The sequence below is a fragment of the Drosophila ananassae genome, chromosome 3R, assembly GCF_017639315.1.
Source record: "Drosophila ananassae strain 14024-0371.13 chromosome 3R, ASM1763931v2, whole genome shotgun sequence".
NCBI lineage: Eukaryota > Metazoa > Arthropoda > Insecta > Diptera > Drosophilidae > Drosophila > Drosophila ananassae.
The window spans coordinates 1,833,341-1,851,322 of record NC_057930.1 but is presented as its reverse complement, the minus strand read 5'-3'; the positions used below and the strand labels follow the sequence as shown (position 1 = coordinate 1,851,322).

The 17,982-nt window shown below is 39.5% G+C and overlaps 1 protein-coding gene across 1 annotated transcript in view; it reads left to right on the top strand.

The window, feature by feature from the left end:
- LOC6499447 (serine/threonine-protein kinase haspin homolog) overlaps positions 1–16,554 on the top strand; it is a gene marked incomplete at its 5' end in the record, with an annotated part of 29,735 nt that extends 13,181 nt beyond the window's left edge. The window contains 3 exon segments of the mRNA XM_001965863.4: positions 7,393–7,596; positions 11,563–11,858; positions 15,175–16,554. Coding sequence (XP_001965899.3) covers positions 7,393–7,596; positions 11,563–11,858; positions 15,175–15,379 — 705 coding nt within the window.
- Between the last annotated feature and the right edge of the window lie 1,428 nt (positions 16,555–17,982).

Genomic DNA, 17,982 nt, shown 5'->3' with positions numbered 1-17,982 from the left:
TAATCATTTTTTCTCATAGCTTTTGTTAGTCGCAAGCCGACTCTTCTCGGCCGCTCGGCTTTATTTTATTGTTGTCATTAAGATAACGAGCTTTCGCCCGTCCTATGCTAAAAGGCGGCCCACTTGTACTCTTTATCTCAGTGCATACGCATTCTAAATCGGAGCTTTCCTGTCTCCATTTCATTATGCGAATAAATAAACATTTTTATAACGTGGTGAAACAAATTATTTTGGATAAAAGTCATTGGAAAATCTCAATGACCAAACATTGGTGACCCGTGATTTAATTAATATAAATTATAATTATTAAAATAAATAAAACAATTCCGCGAGCATAAAACAGTGCGAACATACCCGTTTCAGTTTTGCGGTGTATAACATACGTATGGTCATTTTTAAACATAAACGGCATACAGTGCATCAGTGAAACAATTATTTGTATTTATACATAAATCATTTAATAATATAAATAAATACAATACATACAATTGTTATCCGGTCCGCCAACATACATACATACAAACATACATACATACGTTCGACTTGCAAGTGCATTCGACTCACACAAGCGTTCATATATATATACATTCCACAACTCAGTGTACGGTTCTGAGCGCACAGTGGGATAAATCGTGTTCGCTGCGCTAAAATATAATTAAATATAAAAAAATAAACAAGAACTATAATTTTGGCGCCAAAATTAATTTGTGCGTGTTTTTACCTAAATTGAGCGTATTTCAATTATAGTGGCGATGAACTCCAGCGGCGCCGTTACAGGAGAACCCACTCCATCTCAGAGCGCGATTTTAAAATGGAAGGCAAAGGGTATCCTCCAGGATTTGAAGAGGATCCAAGGTGCCCTGCAGCCAATGTCAAAGGTGGAGGATACTATGCTCCATGTGCGTCACGGCCAGTTGGTCGCCATGTACGAGGATTTTAAGGCCATCCACGGTCAGCTTGAAGAGTTAGACATTGCTGAGATAAGCAGCGACTTGCGATGGACAGTGTCTGAGCTTTGAGCTACGAATTGCTGCCCGTTCCACCCTTGCCAGCGGTGTTTCCAGTATCCAGGTGGAACCAGCGCTCAGTCGGAGTTTTCAAGCCTTGGCTCCTCTTCCTCTTCCTACTTTCACCGGAGGATATTCAGAGTGGGCTGAGTTTCATTCGGTCTTTTCGACGATCGTAGGCTGCAATCCTTATATAAGTAAGGTGGAAAAGTTTCAGAGGTTGCGATCTTGTCTTCGGGACTCCGCTTTAGAGGTTTCTTGGAAATCTCCGAGGAGAATTATGATGTCGCAGTGCAGCTTTTGGAGAATCGATTTAATAACCGTCGGTTGATATTTCAGGCTTATGTGAACGAGATTCTAAGCCTCAATCTATTGGAAGGTGACTCAATGGCAGCGCTTCGAGGGCTGTCCGATAAGTTCAATGCCCATATGCGAGCTTTAAAAAATTTGGGGACGACAGTTCAGTCGCCGGCTGTATCATTGTCCAGGTACTTCTTCAAAGGTTGGATCCAGCTACTCAGGCCAAGTGGGAGGAAGGTAAAAATGCCTCGAACTCGGATCTCATCCCTACTTGGGAGTCGATGGCAGAGTTTTTGGAACAGCGTGGCCGCTTTGGCCGCTTAAGCGCCGGGCACTCAGGTGGGAAGACGTAGAGTCTCAAATAACAGTAGAGCATCCTTTATTATTACTAATGCACCTGCCTCTGCTTGTATATTATGCGGTAGGTGGTCCCATGTAGTTTCTGCATGCTTAAGATTTTTGTCATTGCCCCTTGAGAGCCGCCTTGGCGAGGCTAAGCGACTAGGTCTATGTCGGAAATGTCTCCAAACTTGCCATCACCTGCGTGAGTGCCTCGCTGATAATTGTTGCAGTTGCGGGAGGAGGCATCACAGCCTGTTGCATTTTTTGGAGTTACAGTCTTCCAGCAGCCAGCCTTCTGCTGTGCCGTCTACATCAGCCGCAGCCGAGTGCGCCGAGGCAATAGGCGCTTCACCATCCACGGCTAATGCACTAGTTGCCTAGGGTCGCAGCGGTGAGATAGCCTTACTGGCCACAGCGAACATTCTCATTCGGAGTCGTTCTGGGGTTTTTGTTCCATGCCGGGCTCTTTTGGATTCTGGATCGCAGGTGCACGTGATTATGTCCCGACTGGCTAGTCAGCTGCAGCTTCGCAGACGCAAATCGTACGTGGCAGTGTCAGGCATTAGCGACACAGGCTTCGCGACAGACGGATTCTCTGTTGATGTGCTCCTATTGCTCTGAATATTCAGCCCTCGTCAACGCTGTAATCGCCACCAACATCACGGACCTCCAGCCTAGTTTTAGCTTGGATGTCTCAAGCTGGAATATTCCGTCAAACCTCACTTTGGCTGATCCCCAGTTCTTTTGACCGCAGCGGATCGATTTTCTTATCGGAGCCAGTCTATTTTATGATCTGCTGTGTGTTGGTCAAATCCAGCTCTCAGCTGGCCTACCGAATTGGATTGCGGAATTGGAATTGGATTGCGAGACGCATTTCGTGCAGAATTCTGCTCGGCTCGAGTCAGGTGCCTACTCAGTGAAGCTGCCGTTGAAGGTCAGCTCTGAGTTGTTAGGTGAGTCGTACTCACGAGCCGTGCGGCGATTTCTCACCCTCGAGAAAGGAAGCTTTGCCGTCAGCCTCAATTAAAGGATCAGTATGCTGCAATCTTAAAGGAGATTTGGGGCATATGTCTCCAGCCCCGCCTAGTCCCTTTTAAGGGATGGGCAATGGTGGGCATGCTTTTTTTTGTAAAATTTGTAAGTTTTTAGATGTATGCCATGAAGGGAATCGATTTTTTTGTACAATTTTAAAGTTTTAAGGGATGGGCAATGATGGAAATCAAATTTTTTTTTTAAATTTATATGTTTTAGGCGATTGCGAGACGTATTTCGTGCAGAATTCTGGTCGGCTCGAGTCAGGCGCCTACTCGGTGAAGCTGCCGTTGAAGGTCAGCTCTGAGTTGCTAGGTGAATCGTACTCACGAGCCGTGCGGCAATTTCTCTCCCTCGAAAGGAAGCTTTGCCGTCAGCCTCAATTAAAGGATCAGTATATTGCGTTCATAAAGGAGTATTTAGATTTGGGGCATATGTCTTCAGTCCCGCCTAGTCCACGACCTGCCAGACAGCCTTTCCTGCCACATCACTGCGTTTTGAAGGAGGACAGCTCAACAACCAAGCTCAGGGTTGCTTTTGATGGTTCGGCTGCCACTACGTCTGGGTATTCATTGAATGACGTTTTGATGTCTGGTCCAAAAATCCAACCAAAGCTGATGCACATTCTTCTAAGGTTTCGTTGCCATCGAGTGGCCATTACAGGAGATATTTGCAAAATGTACCGAAGTGCATTCTTTGGCGGAATTCCACCCAGAATGAGTTGCAGGTTTTTAAACTGGATACGGTCACTTATGGGACAAAGCCGGCCTCATTTTTATCAATTCGAGCAATGCATCAGTTGGCACAGGATGAGCAGTCTATGTTTCCAAAGGGAAATTTTCCAATTTTTCTGCTCCAATTTTTCTGAAGTGCTCTTTGACGTTCCGGAAGAGGATCGAGAGTCGTTCCTAAGGTTTGATGATGGCAGCAACTTTACGAAGACTCTTAGCCTAGCTTGGGATCCTTCTACTGCCCGCTTGCTATTTTCGTTTCAAGGGCTTCAGTCACCCTCGAAGCCCACTAGGCGCATCATCCTCTTCTGAATCGCCCGGCTTTATGATCCGATAGGACTTGTTGGACCTGTCATTAAGAAGGCGAAGATTTTTCTTCAGAGGCTATGCCCTTATAGTGCGAAGTTGTCCAGCATCGAGGCTTATGGTGCTTGCATTTATGTCGTATCGAAGGGTATAAGGTCAGAAAGTCATTTACTCTGCTCTGCTCCTCTAAAAACAGTTACGGTACCGAAACTGGAGTTATCTGGAGCAGAGTTGCTGGCTCGGCTTATGTCGAAAGTAGCTCAGTTGAAGGTCTACGATGGGAGGTATTTCTGCTGGTGCGATTCTGCTGTGGCGCTGTCCTGGATTCGGGAGGAGCCCGCTCGTTTTAATGTTTTCGTCGCCAATCGAGTTTCAACAATCCAGGAATTCACCAGAACGATGGAATGGCGTCATGTTCCTATGGTGCTCTTCCCAAGGAGTTAGTTACTGACAACCTATGGTCCCATGGTCCTGCGTTCCTTCTTGGACTTCAAGACCAGTGGTCAGCAGCGGTTCTATCTGAAAAACCCACTTTGGAGCTAAGGGCAAGGGTTCTGCTAATCAAATCCCCGTACGTTGACGTGACAGCTGGTTCCAAGTACGCCAACTCTTTTCCGGCTCTGCAGCGAGTGTTCGCTTATGTGCACAAGTTCTCACAGCTAGTCCGTCACAAGGGTGTCACTGCTAGCGAGTGTCAAGGCAGGAACCCACCTTCTATTGCGTCTGGTGCAGCGTGCGTATTTTTGGTATAACATTAAGGCGCTTCAGAATGGAAAGGAAATTTCGTCACCCAGCATACTTGCCACATCCTCTCCTTTTTTAGACAAGTTTGGCCTGTTGCGTGTGGACGGTCGTTTAAGAAATTCTACATTGGATTTTGATAGTCGTCATCCAATTATATTGCCTAGAAGCCATCCAGTTACTCGGGCTATAATTGTTGATTTTCATGAGCGTAATCTACACACGGGTCCTCGTGCTCTGCTGGCTATTATTCGATTCCAATACTGGCCGATCGGGGGGAGGAAAACGGTGACGAAGGTATTGCACAAGTGTATCCGATGCTTCCGCACCAAGCCTCAGTTGCTGGAGCACATTATAGCTGATCTCCCGGAGCAAAGAGTCAGCGGTTGCCAGGTTTTCGGAGTGACTGGTGTGGATTTTTGTGGCCCATTTTACTATAAGCCAGAAGTTCGCAATAAAGCTCCCGTAAAATGTTACGTGAGTATTTTCATTGAGTCCTCCTGAGCATTTTGGTGGACTCTGGGAAGCGGCAGTCAAAACCGCAAAGCATAATATTTACCGGGCTGTTGGATCCTCAGTTCGTGGATTTGACGAGCTGCGAACTCTGCTTTGTCACATTGGTGCTGTCATAAACTCACGGCCTTTATTGTCTCTTTCAGAGGATCCTGCAGACCTTGATGTTCTAACGCCATCCCACTTTTTAACTGGTGGTCCGTCAGTCAGTTTTATCGAGCCTGATGTTACAAAGCTGAATTTCAACCGTATGGACAGCTGGCAGCGTGTGTCTTTCCTGCAGCAGTCTTTCTGGTCCCGATGGAGGGAGGAGTATTTAAGCCTTCTTCAGCAGCGCTCCAAATGGCGTGCGTCCGGCCCTGCCTTGGCGATTAACGATGTGGTGCTAGTCAAGGACGAGAACCTACCCCCCATGAAGTGGCCGTTGGCTAGAATTCTGGATCTAGTCCCTGGTCAGGATGGAGTGCCTCGAGTGGCGGTGGTTAGAACCGCTTCTGGAACTACCAAGCGCGCAGTGACCAAGCTTTGCTTATTGCCCCTTAAGGATGAAGTTGAAGGACAGGCCTCAACTGAGGGGAGTATGTCGGGTCAGGCAGCAGCCACTGCATAAATTCAATTTAATAAATGTAACATATATATAAATGTAATAATTATAGCTTAGCATATAATCATTTTTCTCATAGCTTTTGTTAGTCGCAAGCCGACTCTTCTCGGCCACTCGGCTTTATTTTATTGTTGTCATTAAGTTAACGAGCTTTTGCTATGCTAAAAGGCGGGCTCTTTATCTCAGTGCATACGCATCATAAATCGGAGCTTTCTGTCTCCATTTCATATGCGAATAAATAAACATTTTATAACGTGGTGAAACAAAAAATTACTTTGTTATTATTTTGGATAAAAGTAATTGAAAAATCTCAATGACCAATCACATATATTTTTAATAAAACAAAACACCTAACATAAAAAATGGATCAAATTTGACCGTGTATTAAATTATTTAGGCCTTGCAGTGAATCTAGCAGTTACCATATTTTTGGCATATGCATTCAAAGTTGAATTCTATACTTTATTAAATTTTTTTATGCTGCAAAATTAAATATACTAAAAAAAATGTTAGTCAATTCCATTATGAGGCCTACATAATTCAATTCATGGTCATATTTGATATGCGCACATTTCTTTTAATCAACTCTGCAGCACCATCTTCATGAATTCTCCTCCTTTGTCTGCTGTAAACACTAGAAAGTATTTTGCCACCTAATTGGCATAGATTTTTATGGACAGTTTTTTTTTCTTCAGTAGCACTTATGCCTGTTCAAATTGTATGTTTAGCCGTTTTTGTACTTAAGGGGGCAGGATGGTTTCAGAGGCTGATTTTTAGCAGATTTTTGCGATTATTTTTTTTTATGTCTGAGTGAATATATCAATTCAATTTTTTTACACGATTAATGGCTATATTTGGAGAGTATCTAGGAATTTTTATTTTTAAGAAATAATTATAATTTATCCCGGGCGGTATAAAAAAATTGAATTGATTTACTTAAAATATTAGTTTCTTGTGCGGATGAACGAAACCATTTTGAAAAATATGTGATTTTGAATTTTTGGCGCGGTTGTAAAGTCGGAGGTACCATTTTTACATAAAAATCCGCCCATTAAAAAAAATAAAAAAAAAAAAGCGTTCGTTCATCCGTAAGTATTTATTGTATTAAAGATGTGTGCAAAATTTTATTTAGATCCGAGCATTACTTTTTGAGTTACGTTACGCACCGATTTGAAAAAGTTGTTTTGAGAAAAACGCGTCTAAAGTTTTAAAAGCAATGGAAAGTATATGGAGAGAAAGAAACTAGAAAATCGGTATCTCAGCAAGTTTTAGTCCGATCGACATGAAACTTTCACAGGATATTCCTAAGATTATGTTCAATTATATAAAAAATTTCTGAAAAAAAAATTTTTTTGAAGTCTCAAACCATCCTGCCCCCTTAAATACAGCTGCACAGTTACGGCAATAGACAAATACAGGCAACAATTGACAGACAACAAGCATACACACCATTGTGCATTTCCTAACATATTATATAAGAACAATTGTAACAATAGTTTAGTCAATAGAAAAGTGCTGGATATAAACTTTAACTCAGTTATCGCCACCGAAGCTTATGCTATTCTAAAAGCCTGCTAGTTTGCCGCTATGAACAGACGAACTAAGATTATTCTTATTAATATTATTATTACTCTCAGTCCAATTGCCTTTCGACCACAAATGCCCTACAAAACTAATACCTTAACGACTTCACCATACTGGAAAAAATTATTTAACAAAAACTAAATTAACAGTATGATACGGTGATTAGCCATTATTTCCAGTCGAAGTTTTTAAAAATCTATGAACTCATATTTTATATTTATTTTTATTTTAGGTAAAAATAGTCAGTGGTAAATACCCCCAACATTTGATAATGCTTTGGGAACGATACGACCATAAAAATAAATCCGAAAATGAACATCCCCAAATTTTTAGAGATGATCAACTTTTTCTAGTTTTAGAAATGAATTATGCTGGATCGGATATATCGAATTATACGTTTAAAAATGCGGAGCAGTCGTATAATGTTTTATTACAGGTGTGTATTAAATATCTTATTATCTTTTGTTTTTTGATTATTATGAGAATGTTTGCACGACAAAACATACGTGCACTCGGCTTCACGTTATAATTTCGAATATATTCCATAATAAACTTTAGCCTAGCTTATCTATTGCGGCGAAGCGGAGGGAATTGACAACTGAGCTTTTCTTGCGCTCCCGCTCCGCCCTATGCTAACTTATACTAGACTTTCAATTAATTTCAAATTCTACTTTCCATTTACCTATCTATATTATGTATATTTATCTATTTTCATTCTACAGTATGTATAAATTTGTATAAAAATGTAGAAACCGCATATTTACATAGCCTTCTTTGACTGCACTAGAGAAAGGTTGTTTATGAGCTAAGCTTTCCATTTATCTCTACACTCTGATTGATTCCAGTCTGTACAAGCGTCGAACACAGAAGTAATATGGGACTAATTATGCTAAGGTCACTGAGTAGCCGCAGATTTTATGGTTGGTGTTGTAGTTTATACTATAGTGGTAACAGCAGGTACCGTGAGCTTGCGCGCTTGACGTAGCAAACTCAGGTCATTGTGAACTTTACGACTGGATAACTGTAGCACTGCCTGTGAGAAAACCCTTTGATACGGGAGCTGCTACACATTAGCTTATCTTGCAATTGCGTGTGGTAGCCCCGCCTTAGAATGATAGAGAACTGCATTGGGTGGTGCAATTTGATTTGAGACTTTGATTAGATCAGCTGCGCGCATATTTGGTTAAATTGAACCCATAATAAAAATTGAAATTAACACTGCCCTTTTTTTAATTCGGCCGCTATTAAAAATTTTGAATAACGTAAAATTTGGTGACCCCGAATTGATTGCGCCTCGGTTTGAATGTTGTGATCTTTTAAAGTGCCACGGAAACTTGTTGCTGTTGTTTCTATACCCTTGAACTCTATAAATTACGCAATGGAGTCTGAAGCTGAAGCTAGTGGATCGGCTACCGCAAGCAGGGAAAGGATGCTGCGGAAATGGAAATAGAGCGGACAAAAGGCTCAACAACTAACCCTAAAGTCAGTAAAGCGTCTTCGCGGAAAATTGGAAATTCTCTCAGTTGGCCACAGACGAGCACGTCGGCATCCAGGTAGAGGTTGCCATGTGCTTCATGAGACTTGCTGCGCACTTTACGCTTCTGGAAGCTTCCAGCGGCCGTATTTCTGAGCCCCGTTAAGGACCTCGTTTGACAGCAATCCTTTCTTGACCAAGATGCGTATGTATGGCTCGTTTATTGGAACAAAGGTACCCTTAAGGTTGGTCGGCCATTTAATATTATGCCCTTTTGCATCCTTGCGTCCATTTATCCATCACAACCTCCGATCCCGCTTCCGGCTTAGATCCTTCCAATAAAGCTGTGGTTTCCCCCTCTTAGGCTCCGCCAGCTAACATATTTGTGACACAGGATCGCCACTTTAAAGTAGTGTTGTGCCAAACCCATAATATTCTGTCGTTTGGATGGATCCACGTTTAATGTTTGCCGGAAGTCTCGCCTATCCACGTACTCTGTATACATTAAGGCAGTCGTGACGTCTCACATTAGAGAACTTCAGCTCTGAACATAGATGTCTCCAACTTGGAAATTCCTGGTTCTGGCAAATCCAGGATTTGCTGATTGAAGCCAACATGTTTTTTTATCTAATGTCAATTAAGCAAAAACAGCTAGGACTGAACTTACCTCTTGTGCAGAAGATGCGTTTTCGATGGGAAGTTTCAGGACGTGGTGGCACCCCACGGAAGTCTCGATTGGCCGCTTAATGCAAGTTGGTTTCTGATGACTCTATGCATGCTCTTGCCAATCGTCTTGATTGTCTTCTTCGCCAATTTATTGTATGGGACAAAGCAAGCGTATTTCGTATCCGTTCGCTCAATGTACAAGATAGCAAAGGATGAAGGTGCATTATTATATGAACGACCTTATATTTTGCCCGAAAAACGACATAATGGCCCAGACATGGAGCCTTTTAAATAAGAGTCTGTTTGAATTTAGGAAACGGAAGTGGTGCTTCAACATGCGAGAGGCTTTGGAGGGGATCTCTGAAGGTGACAAGGAGTCATACTTGAAATTTGACGATGGCAGCCCGTTCACAAAGACTCTAGGATTAGCCTTCAGGCCACCGCCAAGCCCACCAGAAGATCTATCCAATCGTCGTTTTTCTTGGTTTTATGACCCGATGGGCTTGATAGGCCCTGCCGTCACCAGGGCGAAGATATTGTTGCAGATGGGAAGAGAAGGGAAAATTTATCATGGGATGAAAGCCTTCGCGAATCCCTGCTTTCTGAGTGGCAAATCCGTATCAGTTTAAATCAAACTCGCCGAATTAAGATTCCTTGTTTAGGCATTCCCTGCCAAGGAGGGTTGGAAATCCGCTAAATTGTCTGATGGAGTCTAATTGTCGACTGTTATGCTCAACGTGTGGAGTGACGCCTATAGAGACTCAGACTTTACTTAACTGGTGCCGATTATCTGGTGCCTAGTTACTAGAGTTACATTTACAAATTTTGTCACCGTATCTGTCACGAAGGCATTTCTGTCCAGGATCTCGAAGGTGGCACCCATCTGCTGTTGCGCGTGTCCAGCGCACTGAATTTAAGGAAGACATAAGCTTGGTGATATCGCGCAGATTGCTTCCACACTCAAGCCTACTTTTCTCCCTTGCTCCCTTTCATCACTTCGGCTTTAGTGACGCATTTTCAAGATATGAACCTGAACTCTGGTCCTGGGGAGCTAAATGCGAAAATTCGTTCCAAATAAATTTTGAAAGCAGCAGTAAAGACAGAAAAAACACCACATGTATCGGGCAGTTGGTCCCGCAGTTCTTGACTTCGAGAAGTTGAGGACTTTGTTGTGCCACATAGCCTCAATTGTTAATTCAAGACCTCTTTTATCGATTTCAGAAAATCCTGCTTACCTGGAAATTCTGACTCCGGCTCATTTTCTTAACTTTCCATCATTCAAATTTTATTGAACCACAACTTATTGCCCTTAGTTTTAACCGCCTGTATGGTTGGCAGAGATTCTCTTTCTTACAAAAATGTTTCTATGCGCGATTAGAGGAGAAATATCTTACGCTGTTGCATCAGAATTCTAAATGCCGTATCATTTGCGTGCCCTTGGCAGTTGGCCATCAGCGCATTGCAAGGAATAGTTTACTATACTTAATATTATGACTATACTGTGCGTTCTTTACACGGTCGCGTGCTAAAAGCAGGCGTATTTGTATTCGTACGAAAAAGAATTAAAAATGTAAAGTTTGAAGGTGTATCTATTATTTTAAAAATGTTATATATAACATCTGTTCGTCCGTAGAGCGTTATTCTGCTTGTAGCTTCCAACTTGGACTCGCGAAAGTAACGGTAGGTCCTTGACTTATGAATTCCTGAATTGTCTTTTACTTAAGCCGCTTTAAGTTAGCCGCTTGCCGAGGGGACGTGGGCGTAATAAGAAGTTGAGGTCTGGATACGGTGTTTCGGTTAAATCTGTTGGTGGTTCTGACAGATGCACCATGCTAAAGATGTTAAGTACCGCTGTTATGGGTACTTGTAGTTCGTAGAGTTTGTAGAGCCTTGTAGTTCGCTCGCGACTATCTTTATTCTTGAGAAAGTGTTCTTTTATATGATGTTTAGCTAAACTCATGATTAGGTCCTTAAGAAAGCTCCATATAACTAGGTCAGCTATTTCCGGGTCCGACTCGGATTTCAGCCAGTGATTTAAGTTTGCTAGTTAAGTTTGCCCTCGTTCTGGCGTATACATTGGCCTGATTATTCACAGGCTGAGGTATGTCTTGGCGTTGAGAGGTTAGGTTGGCATTATGCGAAACAGTCTCAATAAAATCAATTAATTAATATGTATTGTTATGTATATACGAATTAGATTTGGGATTTTAAAAACAATTGCGCGTTACAAAAAACGTTTAAAAAAATATTTTCTAATTATAGGTGATAATAACTTTGGCAATTGGCGAGGAAGTATATGAGTTCGAACACAGAGATCTTCATTGGGGCAATATATTAATTGAAAAAACCAACAAAAAACGTATTTTATACAAATTTAACGGCGAGAAATTAGCTGTTTGTTCAAAAGGAGTAATCGTTACTATTATTGATTACACCTTATCAAGAGTTACTATAGATGAATGTTGCCATTTTAATGATCTCTCAACTGATGAGGAACTTTTTACTGCAACTGGTGACTACCAATATGACATTTACAGGATGATGCGAAAAGAACTGGGGTAAGTAAATATTTGACACTAAACACAAAAAACAAAAAATAAAGCTAACTTCAAGCAGAGCCGAAGCTGTTATGGCAGCGACGTCAAATATTCCTGCCGATTGCTGGTTTGTTGCCGCAACTTGCAATTGAAAAAATTAGACGTTGAGAAATAAATGAGTTCAGAATAGGTTTGTCTGAAACTTATTTAATTAATATATAAGTTCAATATTTATAGAAAATTTAAAACATTGATATTGCTCTGGTGGTAAATTAATGAAAATATAGCAATACGTAAAAATGATAAATTAATTTAAAAGTGTGGATTGTGTTACAATATTTTGTCTATTGCATGTCAGCAGTTCCTTGCTGCCGTTTTAGTTTCTTGTTGGTGTTGTGTTGGGTTATCTAGGTCTTTATGTAATCAATAACCAAAAATTTTCTCTATTCTTAATTTTAATTAAGATACCTAAATACCTAAATTTTAGGTATTCTTGTTTCTCTGTTTTTGTTGTGTGTATATCTGTGTTTTTGTGATTTAATATTAAATGTTTATGAATTGACACTTCATATGCCATATGGAGGAACTGTTCTTTTAACCTCTTTCGCACCTGCCCTTACCGTTGTACACAGCTGTACTGTTAAGCAATCGTCAAAAATCTTCCATTATCGCATTAAATTGCCATGATCACGTACGCTCTTTGATTTTAACAACAGAAAAATGCTCAAAAAAGTGGTTTCCATCGCAATTACTCACATCATTTACGAATGAATCCGCCGACATTTTATTTTATGTTTTTCTCACTTCTTTTTCATTGCAACTTTAGGCCAATAATTCTTTCAACTGCTCGATTTTGTGTGAATGAAATGACATTGTATGAGTGTAAGCTTATGTTCCTCTCGTAATTTGAGACGTCAAACGAAATGACAGAGAATGAATGAAACGAAAAGTGAAATGAGAAATTGTCAATGTCATGTATACCCGAATCTTTCGAGTTGTTTCTTATGATTCGGGCATATTTCTTTCTGAGAGCTGCAGCACAAAGACGGAAATATGGACAACCAATTCATAAAAGAAGCCGACGAGCCTGATTTTTTTTTAACTCAGAAAATATCAATAAAGTAATGTTTTTGTATTCCAATTTAAATTAGTTATAAGTTATCGTTGGGGGCCTCATAGCCTAGTGGTTAGTGTACTAGCTCGCTAAGCGTGAGGTCGTGGGTTCGAGCCCCACTCGTGTCAAGTGCATGGCCCTGCAAGTTTTTCGGCGCTCGCGCATATGTTGTAAGTAGCGCAAAAGCTCTCGTTGGATTCTCGCTATTTATAATTATGTGCATGAGACCCGAAAAACCGGCATTCCCAGATGTCGTTAGGTGGCAAGCCCACTTCTGAGATAGGTTGCACTCGGCTAATCACCGGATCGACTGAACAATAACGATTACAGAAACAAACACATGATTAGAAAAAAAACACCCACACCCCCAGCCCGATGACGACCCGCCGCTTTTCGCAACGGACACGAATTGGACAATGGAATGTGAGGACCCTAATGGAGCCATCCAGAATTGCGCAGTTTGGAACCCGCAAGGAAGAAGAAGAGTGGGACGCCCCAAAGCTAACCTGGCGCCGATCTACAATACGCGAACTCGCAGACAATAATACATCACCTGGGGACTTGGCAAAGAGAACAGAGGGTCCGGTGGAATACACATGTGGATGCCCTAAGCTCCCAAGCGGAGTAATAGAAATAAAAAAAAATAAATAAATAAAAAAAAGTTATCGTTAATTTAGAAATAAATAAAGAAAAAACCATTTATATAACGCCATTTGGACTCGAAGAAAATTCCCCGCATTTAATTTGGTTTTATTTCCTTTTATTTACATTTACAACTCGAATATTCGAATGAAACGTCTCTGTTTTCAACGTTTCAATCACTCAATTCGTTTCCTTCTATCAAATGATTGTGCAAATGAGTAAGCGTAAGAAACCCAACCTCTCACATCATGTGGCTTTGCTCTCAAATTCATTCAACTCATTTTTAGCATTGTGCATTTGAATGTGTGTTTTTTGCCACAGATGACTCATGCAGATGTCTAATTCACATTTTTTGCATGAGGCTGATTTTTTATGAATTCACGCACAGTTTCGATGGAATTTTCGTTGATCACGGATTTTGGTTGGCCCACATGTTCATCGTCATTTATGTCCTCACGACCACTTTGAAAACGTTGAAACCACTTGTGCATTCTGCTACGGGATAGGCAATCATCGCCATAAACTTGTTTCATCAATTGAAATGTTTCGGTAAAAGTTTTACCAGTTTTAAAACCAAATTTAATGTTGGCTCTTTGTTCGAAGCTCATGTTCGCACAAACATACTGTGTATCTGTAAATGATCTGTGATCGTTTTATAGCTGATTGTCTTTTTGTTTGGGAATAAGTTTTTAAGTTGGATGATATGGATTTTAACATACACTATTGCCCTAGACACTATTGGTTGCATTTGGAGAACTTTTCGATGTAATTTAGAAACAGTTTTTTATCGTGGAAAAAATTTCCATATGCAGCATTTCATCGAACAATTGCGGAATTCCAGTTACTCCAAGTTCTTGTTTCTTGTCACTACCTCGGTCGCTAACTTTGGAAAATAATAGATAATAATAAATAATCTCACCCACATGATTAAAATATTTTGTAATAACATAACATTTTAGTTATTAGTTTTAAGAGTCACAATATTTTCTAGTATAAAGGTACACAACGGGTCACTAAGACGGTTCAACAAAAACGTACAATCACATTGGATTGAGTCCCTCATTAACATTGACCAGCTAACCAGTTAAGTTAGGCCACAAAATATCTTATAAAAGATATCCTTATCCTTATCCTTAATAGATATTCCTATCCTTATCTTATATCCTATAAAATATCTTATAAAAGATCACCTGGGCCATAATAAAGCCATAGAAAAACTATGTCACGAATGATTAAGAGAGCAGGTCAACGTTTAAAGTACGTTTTAGGGTTATATGTTTATGTAGAGCATATTTAGATTAACCACAAATCGAAAGTGAATCTAAAATCGCGGTATTATGTCGGGACTGATGACTGATGAGAAACTAGTTTGTGTTGAAACTCGATAGCTTTAAGATTGAGAGACTAGTTTGTGTCGAAACAGATAGACGGACATGGACTGACGAAAAGACGGACATGCTTATATCGATTCAAAATTACAATACCCTCTGTAATAAATGGAGGTTTGATTATAAAATATTAATATAAGACTTTATTAAAATCTTATTATTTATTTATCTAAAAGAATAATATTTTTTGCAGAAACAACTGGTCATCTTTCGCTCCAAAAACAAATGTGCTGTGGCTATCATATTTAATTTCGAAATTACAAGGAAAGGTCAAGTACGAAAGTGAACACACTAGAACACACAAAATAAATTTACAGAAGCTTAAGGATTTGCATAATACTATATTGTCGTATAAAAGTGCTGCTGATTGTTTAAGATGTTTGTTCAAATTATCATAAAATAAGTTTAAAAAAATGTCTGAGGCACGTAGTTCAACATTTTATTCATAAAGATTTATATTATTTTAATTTAAATATAAATTGAATAATACAATAATTTTCTTAAGGTTAAAAAGTATTAATTATTTGATAAATACCAGGATGAATACCATTTCTCTTCTATCTTCGTAGAATCTCTTCCATTCGTTCGTCTACTCGACCGAGTAGGATGGAAGACGTCGGGGAGATCAAAATCTGAGCTAAAAATCTAATAAATCGATCGGCTTGAACATCAGCTACTTAAAAATAATCTCTGACTTCAATAAATTCTCAAAAAGATTATTAACTTTATTTATGTTAAAGCCACTAGATGAACTGAATGTTACTTATTTGTGAAAATTTTTGTAATAATTGATTTCTTGGCATCCCGCCAGTATAAGACGCCTAACAATCTTGCTTCAAACCTAACCCTGGTTTTAGATAAAACACGCCTACAACCAGCCCAGGTGAATTATATTTGAGGCACTTAATTAAGGTCATACTTTGAAGTTTTTATAACTCGAAAGGAGAAGATTAAATTGTACAGATGTCCTTACAATGATGGTTTGCCCAAGGAAAGGTCCATGTCTCTTTCGTTGTGTTTGAAAGTTCTTTATTGAATAATTAATTCATTCTTGTATCTATGGGCATTTACTCATATAGCCAAATAATGCACGCTTCCGCCGGCAGAGACGCTGCTGAATACCAGGTCGTCATTATATATTTTACACGTAATTGTACACACGCATTAGTATATGCAAGATAATTTATGTGTATGTGAGTTAGAAGGTGTGATGCATCCATATCGCTCTCGCGCCTACTAGATATGCCGACTAAGCATATAGTGATTCACACTCGAATTCTTGTGTGATCAATTTGCTACACATTTAATATAGGAACACATATATGAATTATTTACGAATATATATGTAAGTATACATTTCAGTACATATTCGATGCATGCTACATCTCCCTCCTTTTGAAACATAACGTAATATTGTGAAGTTATTTTGATTATTATATATTTAATGTTGTATATTGAGTGTGGTATATTGTATTAAGATATCTATATTTCTGTGTATTAATTTAGCTTCAATTTATGAAAAGAATATGCTTTTTGTATGCGGATACCCATCAAAATATATTTATTATGTTATTTGTATATGTAAGTTTTTTTACGTATTCGGTTAATCAGACCATTACTATCTTATTCAAGATTTCTTTCTTTTTATACCCTCGCTTATAACGGTAAAAAAATACTTCCCCAATATGTGATTATAGGGCTGCGAAATATGCAAAATCGCGCGTTTTTGGGAAATCCATAAACTTATATAGGACGTGTTTTTTTTGTGCGCACTGCGTTGTCATAAAATTTGCTTATTAGACTTCCATAAACAATCGGTGTTTATTTCTATTCACTTAAAAAAATTAAAATAGTAAAAAATTGCAATTCATAGATCCGTATCCCTTCGCGTGTGCAGTGATATATTTGCAGGTAAAATAATATTTTTATAAATTTTTCTTCCAAACATAGCCCTGCTCTTCTTCTTCATCTCTTACGGTGTTGCTTCTATTCTATTGCTCCTATTTCTCGCTCAATAGAGATTCTTATCTCTATTCTTTGCATTTTACTAACTCGCACTAACTGCTCTCTTCAATCTCCCCCTTTCGTTTCCCTGGTACAGTGGTACAAGGTTCATCAATATTATTAATAAATTAATTATGGAAATTTTAATTATTTTTAATAAATAAATTATTTAAATTTTTAATAATTGTGGAATTTAAATTGGTCTGTGCATTGAAGTCTTGTAATAATTCTTCAACTACTAAACGAGTCTCCAAAGCGTAAAAAATCCTCTTTTAGTTATGTGCTTGTGGCGAATAATCTTCAGCCTGCTCAGCCGACAACTATGCAGCCGCTTATATCTCTGGCCACCCCAAGGGCCGGACCTGAGAAAAATTTGGCTTCCGAATATCTGAGGATTAATGAGCAATTGTCCGATATGTCCTCTGTGGCATCGCTTCAAGTGATCAGGGCAATCAACCGCCCGGACCCCCGGTACGTACTGATGCCGCTGTACTAGTTGCGGCAGCACCAAAACCCTTGCAGGTGATCCCACCATCGAAACATATTTTTGTTTCCCGGCTTGCCCCTGATACTTCTGAGATTTATATCTCGGCTTACATCAAAGCCAAAACAAAAGTCGACATAAAGGAGGTGGACATTTAAATATTTATGAAGACATTAGTTTTTTAAAACTGAGGAAGATGAAGTGGAAGGTTGGTCAGTGGCCGTAACATGTGGGGGTTTTACACCCACAGGTTTGGTTATTTTTTTTCACCGTACTTGGCTGATGTTCTTGGACGAAAATATTCTCTGGCCAAAAGCTGGCGGAAAAAATCGTCTTGAACATCTGCAAGGGCACACGTATTTTGAAAGATGACGTGTGCCTGGTGTATGAATATTTAAATTTTATTTTACAACTTCTGTAAAGCTTTACTAAACAAGCTGAACCTGCAATAGATACGTTTTGAATATAGAAACACTTTTAGATAGCCATGACTTTTTGAAAATATGAGATTAA